Here is a 9,596-nt window from a genome sequence, read left to right as displayed (position 1 = left end):
TGTTTCTACAAAACCGTAAACCATCGGCCTCTCCTCCTTTAGCTGTTCTTCTACCTCTTCCCATTTCAGCCTGTTCCTACCGCCATGCATGTTAATATACCCTATGTCTGAAATGGCTCGGCGCTCGTGGCTACGTTTATTTCTGCCCTGGACTATACCTATCTTAGATACTGGTGCCACTTTGGAATCGTATCTGTCAAGCTCGTCAGAGTGATCGACAGACGCTCGTTACCAAGAAAAAAGGCCCTCTTTTATGTTTTATCGTGAAATATATACATTCAGAATGATCACTTGACTCCCTTGATAACCGGATAAAGGAAACCAAAATAGCGCGTGTCTTGGCGCTTGTCTCTGGAGCAGGCGGCCACGGAATGCAGCAGGATGACGTCATATCTTCCCCGTTTTATCGGCATCGTGGGCCTGCCAAAAACAGGAAAGCATTTCAGAAATAATCATCAATACCAAGTCTTTTCGGAGCTCGTATGACGCGCCCATATCGCGTCGTTTGTTGCTCAGGACTTGAAGTTTTGTTCGATGAACGAGGCTCTTGGATGTCAGATGACTTGGTAGCTACGATGTCTTTGTCCGTCGCGTCCGTTGGCTCGCTGTTTCGTGGATGCTGCTCTATCCTTACGGGGCTTGTTTCTCCTCCGTGTGGGAGAAGGAAGAGATGACGCCTGTTTCTGCGTAAGGTTTTTCCTTCAGTTTGGACGCAGCAGGATCTCGGTCTTTTAGAAGGACGAAGGACCGTGCCCTCGGCACCTCTGTCTTTGAGCCATACTTGAGTGCCTGTGGATAGACAGGGAAGAGGTCTCACAGCATGACATTTGTCAAAATACATCTTTTTTGTCTGTATTTTTTGTCTTGCTCTTTCTAAGAAGCCTTTACTACTTCTGGCTTTAGCGCGGATGGCATGCAGGGTATTTTGAGCGTAAACGGCGGCTCATTAGCAGCTGCGCTGGACTATAGCCGGTTGGACCTGGCGTGTTTCTATAGTTCAGCAATGTGATGTAGGGGTCCTCTGCCTTCTTCAAAAGTTTTTTAAGAGTCCCTACCATGCGCTCAGCTTCCCCGTTGGCTTGAGGGTAACGAGGACTTGTTGTGACATGCCTAAAGCCGTAGTTTTTTGCAAAATCAGCAAACGTGAATGAGATGAATTGTGGTCCGTTGTCTGATATTACCGTTTGCGGTATCCCATGTCTGGCAAAGCAGCTTTTCAGGTGCTGGATGACCGACTTCGACGACATTCCTCGATCCAGCAGGGCCAGCTCAGGATACCTGGAGTGATAATCAACAACGGCAAGATAGACAGCTCTTTTCATCTCAAATAAATCAATTCCGATTTTCTGCCATGGCAGCTCGGTTGTTTCTGATGGAATCATTGGTTCGGAAAATTGGGTACGCTCTGTGGCGCATACTTGGCAGTCGGCCATGGTTTGTGCAATGTCTTTGCTAATTCCTAGCCACCAGAGACATTCTCTAGTGCTCGCGCGGCAGCGTGCAATTCTCTGGTGTCCCTCGTGAACTCTCCGAAGCATTTCTTCCCGCAGTGCTCGTGTAATCCCCAGCCTTTAGTCCTTCAAAAGCAGCTGCTTGCATACCGCGATGTTACCACGATGCGCCCAGAATGGCTTGAGCAGTTGTGGTGTGTAGTGCTTAGCGGGCCAACCTTGCATACAAGCTTCGAGCAACCACGCACATTCGGGGTCGTTTGCTTGCTCTGAGCGTATGCGTTTGAGCATGTCGTCAGAGAACACATACTGAACGACTCCCTCGACGTGAGCCGAAACGTCTGCTTCAGACAACTCTCCGACCGAAAGCTCCGTGTTCATCACTCTCGCGTGAAAAAGTGTGTCCGCCGTAGCAATCCTTTTACCCGGGACGTGTGTTAGCGTGAACGAGTACCGCATAAGACGCATTCTGAACCTTTGAATTCTTGGCAGTAGAGAATCAAGAGGATCTCGACCCAGTAGCGGGAGGAGAGGCTTGTGATCCGTCTCAAATAGGAACGTGAGGCCTCTTAGGAATTCGTCGAAGCGTTCCGCAGCCCAAGTTAAAGATAATGCTTCTTTTTCGATCTGTGAATACCTCTGCTCTGTTTTTGTGAGCGATCTGGAGGCATATGCAACAGGACGTCTCTCACCCGATGGTTGATCCTGGAGGAGTACTGCGCCAACCCCTAGTGAAGACGCGTCCGCCGATACAATTGTCGAGTACCGGGGGTTGTACCTCGCCAGGCATCTGTCTGAGCTGAGAGTGGTCTTGATCTTTTCAAAAGCTGTCTCTTGTAGAGGGCCCCAAAACCAGTCGCTGTCCTTGTTGAGGAGGCTGCGTAAAGGAGCAGACATTGCAGCTGCATCAGGTAAAAACCTTGCGAGATGGTTCATCATACCTAACAAGGATCGAACCTCAGCAACGTTTTGGGGTCTGGGCAATCGCTTGATTGCTCTAACTTTCTCGGGGTCTGGACGCACGCCGTTGGCATCGAAGATCATCCCCAAGAATGTGACCTGTTTAACTGAGAAACAACACTTTTCCCTGTTGAGAGTTACGCCTGCTCGTTGAAGTCGTTCGAGGACGTTACAAAGCCACTTGTCGTGTTCCACTTGGTTCTTGCCGTACACCAGAATGTCGTCCATGTAGTTCAGTACGCCATCTAGGCCTTCTAAGACTTGCGAGAACTTTCTTTGAAAAATTTCAGGTGCAGATGTAATCCCGAACGGCAACCTGCGGTAGCAGTACCGCCCGTACGGCGTAATGAACGTAGTGAGCTTTTGACATTCCTCGGAAAGCCTAATCTGGTAGAAACCAGAATGCGCGTCAAGTTTAGAGAAGACTTTGGCTTCCTGGAAGCTTCCCATACCTTGCTCAATTGTTGGCATTTGATGACGCTCTCGTCTGACGAACTGGTTCAATTCAGTTAAGTCAAGGCAGATCTTTACTGCTCCAGACAGCTTCATTACAGGAACGATAGGCGCGCACCATTCTGTCGGTTCTTCGAAATTCTGTATCATTCCTTCTCGTTCTAGATTGTCCAGTTCTTCTTTGACGTTTTCTTTCATGAGAATAGGAACCCGTCGTGGTGTAGACAGACTGTACGGGATTGCATGTGGCACAAGGTGTATGGTATGTTCTCCCGATATGGTACCCGTGCCTTGGAATATCTTGGGGTACTTGCTTCCGATATTGTCAGCAGTGTCTAATTCATCTAGGAAGCGAACAATTCCCAGAGCTTTTATGGCTGGTAGTCCCAACAAGGGCGTGCGCAAGTTCAGCACGACGTAAATGGTTTGTTGTGAACAGCTGTCTTTCCAAGATATTTTAGCGTCAAGCTTTCCGATCGTACGGATGCTAGTATTGCTAGGTCATTAAGATCAGCTGCGTTTTCCAGAGAAGGCGGAAGAAAAGGATAATTTTCACCGATGACTGTCACTTCGACTTCCGTATCTACTTTCATGCGGAGCGTCTGGTCGTTTATCTTTACCGTCACGAAATGCTCAGATTGTGTGTTCGCACACTGCTCGACCGTGCCTATAAACTTGCCATCAGCTTCGGCGATGCTATCGAGATTTGGGTCTCTTTGCTTCTTTTTTCGGCATGCCTTTTCATAGTGGTCCAACTTCCGGCAAAATCTGCACGTTTCTTTTTGCGCTGGACACTTGTTTCGCTGGTGAAATGGTCCGGCACAATAGCTGCAGTTATTTTGATGATAAGCGGGCTTCTGACAGCGAGTAAACGTGCTCTTTGCAGCAGCTTTCTTGGGCTTTACTGCGGCGACGCAAGCTTCTGAGACTGTGCATTCATGCTCTTTTAGTTCTGCTTGCTGTGGCTTTACGGTTTCGCTCGTACGCGCTCTTGCCAAAGCAGTGGCCATCGTTAGCTTGGGGTTCATTTGCAATTCTTCTGAAAGAACCTGGTCCCGTAGTCCTACTACGAAGCGGTCTCTTATTAGGCGTTCCTTCACGCCTGCGAACTCGCATCTATCGGCTAACTTGCTAAGCTCGGTTGCGAACTGGCCTAGTGTTTCTCCCCGTTGTTGGCGGCGTAGATTAAAGCGAGCACTTTCGTAGACTATGTTCTTGGTGTGGACAAAGTAGTCGCTAAATTTAGACTTTACGAGCTTGAAGTCCTCAATTTCTTCGTCTTTTACGTTTAGCGACCGAAGAATCTCCCTCGACTTTCTGCCCATAGTATAGAAAAAAGTCCTTACTTGAACATCGTCTTTTGTAGTAGTAGTAGTAGTACTTTTATTTACAGTAAGCCGGATACAGAGCTCACTGCAGGGGCAAAGGGCTAAAGGCGAACAGCCTGGCAAAGGCCCTTGTCCCTCCACAGTCCGTGACAGTGCAAAGCTTAGACATCAGCACTGAAACAATATATATATTCAATACATTGGTTTCAAGCAACCTGCAATTGTACATACAAAATTCAAACATAAATAGCATAACAAGTTTACATAACACATTGTAAGAATTAGAGGTCACTCTCGTAAAAATTCATGTAGTCTCATTCATGTTTCTCATGTAGCCCAGACGCGAATCTGTAGTCGTCAAATTCGTCCATCCAGGCGGGCCAGTCCGCTGCGTCCTGGAAGTCAAAGGGCTTAGGAGGCTTGATTCCCGCCATTCTAAAGCGTTGTCACCGATACGGCTTGTTCTCGTAGACGCAGCTGCCAGTCGCTCACTTGTCGACGGGGCTGTTGAAGCGCTAGTTGGCTACATCGGACCCCACTTCTGACACCATGTCAAGCTCGTCAGAGTGATCGACAGACGCTCGTTACCAAGAAAAAAGGCCCTCTTTATTGTTTCGTCGTGAAATATATACAGTCAGAATGATCACATGACTCCCGTGATAACCGGATAAAGGAAACCAAGATAGCGCGTGTCTTGGCACTTGTCTCTGGAGCAGGCGGCCACAGAATGCAGGAGGATGACGTCACAGTATCTGTCCATACCACCTGTCAAAGAGTCTCCCTGGTTGTTTTCCTCGTTACTAGCTATCCTGCACCCCGAAGAGCCCGCTTGCCCCCCAAAAAAGACTGCGCGTCCTGCAGGTCGCCAACAGACCTCATGACCTAGGCACCCATCGAAGTGAATTCTGTCTCGTTGAAAACCACCCCACCTATGCACCTCTCTGTTTATTTCCACCACCTCAAAGCCTTTCTATCGACTCATCCGCCATATCTCTTGGTTTGCATTGACAACCGCTCTTTGCAGGTTGCTACCATGCACCGGTACCTCCAGTATTGTGCATATCGCTACCTGTACCTCAGGAGAAATGGCGCGCATGTCATCTACGCTTTTCGCCAGTGTAGTTGCTAGTCCTGCTGTATCTTCATTTAAGACATCGTTTAAACCGCCTGAAATTATCACGAGGTTTCGTCTATCAGCGGCAATTTTGAGTTTTGCGCTCGCTTGCCTCATGACTGCTTCCAGCTTGCGTCCTGGGAACGCCCCTACTGCAACCCTCTTGTCACCTCTTACCCTCTCTTTGATGGCTTCTGTGCATCGATTAATATTCGAGTCCCCGGCGATTATCACATGCTGTGACTTTTCAGCTGGAGCGTCCTGCACCTCGGGGTTACTTGCGCCGGCTGCTTTGTCCCCTCCCAGCCCCACCACTACTTCGCTGAAGCTGGGCCTTGCGACAATTGAACCGGCTGAACCTGTTTTTTTTCCAAATTTGCTTGCTCTTTCTTCGCCGCCATTCTGGTTGCCGGTTCTCTACTGTTCTCTGCGTAGGCCACTCCTCTGTTCACCTTGGCTAGTGCTTCCTCGGCGGACTTCAGCCTTTCTCCCATTTCCCTCGTTGTCTCTTGCTCTGTCGCCAACGCAGACTCGAGCACGGCGATTCTCATCAGCAGTTCACTCTGGGCACCCATCATTTTCTCCATTTTTTCCTCGACAACCATCATTTTCTCCATTTTTTCCTCGACAACAATCATTTTCTCCATTTTTTCCTCGACCTCACATTGCCTACACTTCGAGTCAGCCTCTTCTCCATCCGCTTCTACACTTGGGTCCACTTTCAAACCCACTCCACATCCTGAACACTTTACAATCTTTTTAACCATGTCTTTGTGACACCAATTGTCCCTATACTCGATAATTACTAAACTCGAGCCCTGCCCTACAAAAAAAAAGAAAGTCTAAGCTCTACTACAAAAATTTGCGTGTTCAATGTACGCGCAACTCCCTCAAGGGGTGGCAAATGAAAAAAAACAACAAAAAATTCAAACACACACACACGCACTAACTAATAAATACCTGGTGACTGGCCCCCGAAAAAGCCGTACCATAAACAAGTGCTACGAAGATTTCAACTGCTACCTTATAATTATAAAGACAAGCCAAAACATGCAAAAACACTTATCTGCGCAGTCGATCAAGAGCTCTCAAAAAACACGTTCATCCACTGTGACAATCCGAATCGATCTCCACGTGTGCCAGCGAACCGATCGCGGGTACACGTTGGATGGATGGATGGATGGATGGATGGATGGATGGATGGATGGATGGATGGATGGATGGATGGATGGATGGATGGATGGATGGATATGGGTCTACCCTTTAGATCGGGCGGTGGCTGGCGCCACCAAGCCGTAATACTTATTGAACCAAAAACTATATTTATTTATTTTTCTTAAATAGTGAGGTTGAGGATTCGTACTTTGCAGCGAAGGGTTCAATTTTCACTCGTGCCTTGACTTTAGCCACCAATCAGATAACCTCCTTCTAGTTAATTCTACCCGCTTAAAGTCTGTTTTGCCCTCACAGTCCCTAAACCCCGATGCTATGAAAAACTGCGCCATCAGCCTGAACTACAGGGTGAAGCCCTTTACAGAACATTATCAAGTGTTCGGCAGTTTCTTCTTCCTCTCCACACGCACTGCATACCGTGTCTACCCCTTCGTATTTAGCCCAATATGTTTTTGTTCGCAATACTCCCGTCCTGGCCTCAAACAGTAGAGACCTACCCCGAGTATTATCATAGATCCTTTCCTTGGCTATTTTCTGCTTAAAAGTTCGATATATCTCTAGTGCGGACTTAATCATGCCGACTCTCTACATATCCGTCTCAGCTTCCCTCACCTTCTTAACCGATAATTCTTTATGGTTTGGCCCCCTGCTGTTTTCCAAGTATTTACCCGTCAATTTTCTGGATCGCTTCCGCCATTTTGTATCGACATTGTTCATGTACAAGTAGCTGAATACCTTCTTAGCCCAATGCTCCTCCCCCATTTCTCTCAATCGCTTCTCAAATTTTTATCTTGCTGCTAGCTTCCCTGCCCTCAAATGATGTCCATCCCATATCACCTTGTACATCCTAATTTGGGGTATTCCCGTGAGCTCCTAAGGCAAGCCTACCTATTCCACGTTGCTTAATTTCTAATCTTGCTTGAACTTCTGATCTCATGCACAAGACCGCATTGCCGAACGTCAGACCAGAAACCATGACCCCTTTCCATATTCCTCTCACAAGATCATACCTATTGTAATTCCACAGTGCCCTGTTTTTCATTACCGCTGAATTCCTGTTACCTTTAGTCGACACGAATATTTCGTGTTCCGTTAGGTCCTCGGCCCCATTGTTTATCCATACGCCCAGATATTTATATTTATCTGTTATCTCTAGCGTGACCTCCTGTATTCTAAGCTTACTACCCTCATTGTCATTAGAAATCATGACTACTGATTTTTCCTTACTGAATCTGAAATCTAACCTATCTCCCTTACTACCACAGATGTCCACCAATCTCTGCAAATCTTCCTTGTTGTCGGCCATTAGCACTATATCATCTGCGTACATCAATGCTGGTAGTGCCTGTTCAATGAGTTTTCCTTGATTGACGAAAGAGAGGTTGAAGCCCAGTCCACTTCCCTCTAATTTGGCCTCTAATCTTTGTAGGTACATCAAGAATAACAAGGGAGACAGAGGACACCCCCGCCTAAGCCCCCGTTTCATATCTGTGGGCTTAGATACCTGTTTTCCCCATTATATAACTTCCTTGTTACTTTTATACATATTCTTTAAAAAAATTTGTGACTACATCTTCCACGCCTACTGTGTCCAGTATTTCCCACAATTCCTCTTGGAGCACGCTATCGTACGCTCCCTTGATATCCAAAAATGCTAGCCATAGGGGCCTGTGTTCCTTTTCTGCTATTTCGATGCACTGCGTTAGTGAGAACAGATTGTCTTCCAACCTCCTGTGTTTCCGAAACCCATTCTGCAGTTCCCCCAGCAACTCCTCATTCTCTATACATGCCTGCAGTCTTTCATTTATAATCTGCATCACCAGCCTGTTGACCACTGATGTCACTGTTATAGGACGGTAGTTGTTTATGTCAGCTTTGTCCCCCTTTGCTTTATAGACCATGCTCATCCTGCTAAGTTTCCATCCATCAGGAACTTCTCCATCAATTATTATTTTGCTCACTGCCTCTCTCAAAGCCTGCTTAGACTTTGGACCTAATGTCTTTATCAGCATAATTGGAATGCCATCTGGGCCTGTTGATGTACTACTAGAAACCCTTTTCTCAGCACTTTCGCAATCTGGTTGTGAAAATGGAGTCATTGCGCCACTGGATTTATCCTTGTTTATTGTGGTGCATAAAGCACTTCTTTGTTGAAATTTTTCTGTCACCCTTGTTCTTATATAGTCAATAGCTTCGTCCCCTTTTAGCCTAGCACCTTGAATTGTAGTTTTAAACCTCTGCTTTAGGCTCGTCTCATTTCTTAGGGAGTTTAGATGGTTCCAAAATTTCGCAGCTGCCTTTCTATCTTTTTTATGTACTTCTGCCAGCCACTGGGCTCCCTTTCTTCTAATCTTTTCATTGATCAGAAGGGATGCATTGCTTCTGCAGCTTAGAAAGATTTCCCGTTTTCTTTCATTGTCATCTGTCGGTTCACCCCGCTGCTTAGCATGTCTGTGTTCCCTAGAGGCTTCCTGACGTTTTGCTAAGGCTCTCTTAACGTCATCCCACCAACTTTTGGGTTTGTGTCTTCTTTTCCGGGGTGACTTGTCACGTGCCTTAGTAAGCTCTAGCTCAAACAGACTAATTAGATTCGTGTATGTCCACACTGTTTTATTATCCTCAGGGAACACTTTTTCCATTTGTTTAGTGGCTATTTCAGTTTGCCTTTCCGAATAAAATTTTCCTGTAGTTCTCATCTTGTCTCCTTCCCACTTTAACTGCTCTTCCAAAACTTAGCTTGATACGTTTGTGATCACTACCAAGACTTTTGGAGCCACCTTCATCTATGTGCATTCCCCTGAGCTTATCATACATCCTATGTGACATCAGTGCGTAATCTATCATTGACAGCCTTCCTACCTCCCATAGTATTTGCCCTTCACACTTCTCGGTACTGTTGCAAATGATCAAACCCATTCTTTCACACATATCCATGACCATTTTGCCGGTCGGGTCCGTATACCCTACTATGTCTTCTATGTCCGCATTCATATCTCCTAGTATAATTATCTCGCACTCTCCTCCTAATTCCTGAATGTCATTTGATATACACTCTACTATTGCCTGGTTTTCCTCTGTGGCCTTTGCTCCCGTCCCCAAGTACACGAAACCAAGGAC

General features: G+C 46.6%; 1 protein-coding gene across 1 annotated transcript; it reads right to left on the bottom strand.

The window, feature by feature from the left end:
- Nucleotides 1-287: 287 nt before the first annotated feature.
- Nucleotides 288-4,626, bottom strand: LOC142803198 (uncharacterized). The gene is made up of 5 exons (XM_075888293.1): nucleotides 4,509-4,626; nucleotides 3,519-4,218; nucleotides 2,178-2,328; nucleotides 635-789; nucleotides 288-420 (listed from the first exon to the last, which is right to left on the bottom strand). Exons 1-5 carry the CDS (start codon nucleotides 4,624-4,626, stop codon nucleotides 288-290), a joined length of 1,257 nt encoding a protein of 418 aa, XP_075744408.1.
- Nucleotides 4,627-9,596: the final 4,970 nt, after the last annotated feature.

The sequence above is a fragment of the Rhipicephalus microplus genome, chromosome 3 (assembly GCF_043290135.1).
Source record: "Rhipicephalus microplus isolate Deutch F79 chromosome 3, USDA_Rmic, whole genome shotgun sequence".
NCBI lineage: Eukaryota > Metazoa > Arthropoda > Arachnida > Ixodida > Ixodidae > Rhipicephalus > Rhipicephalus microplus.
Note: the sequence above shows the minus strand (reverse complement) of the source record. Positions and strands in the feature narration are given on the sequence as shown.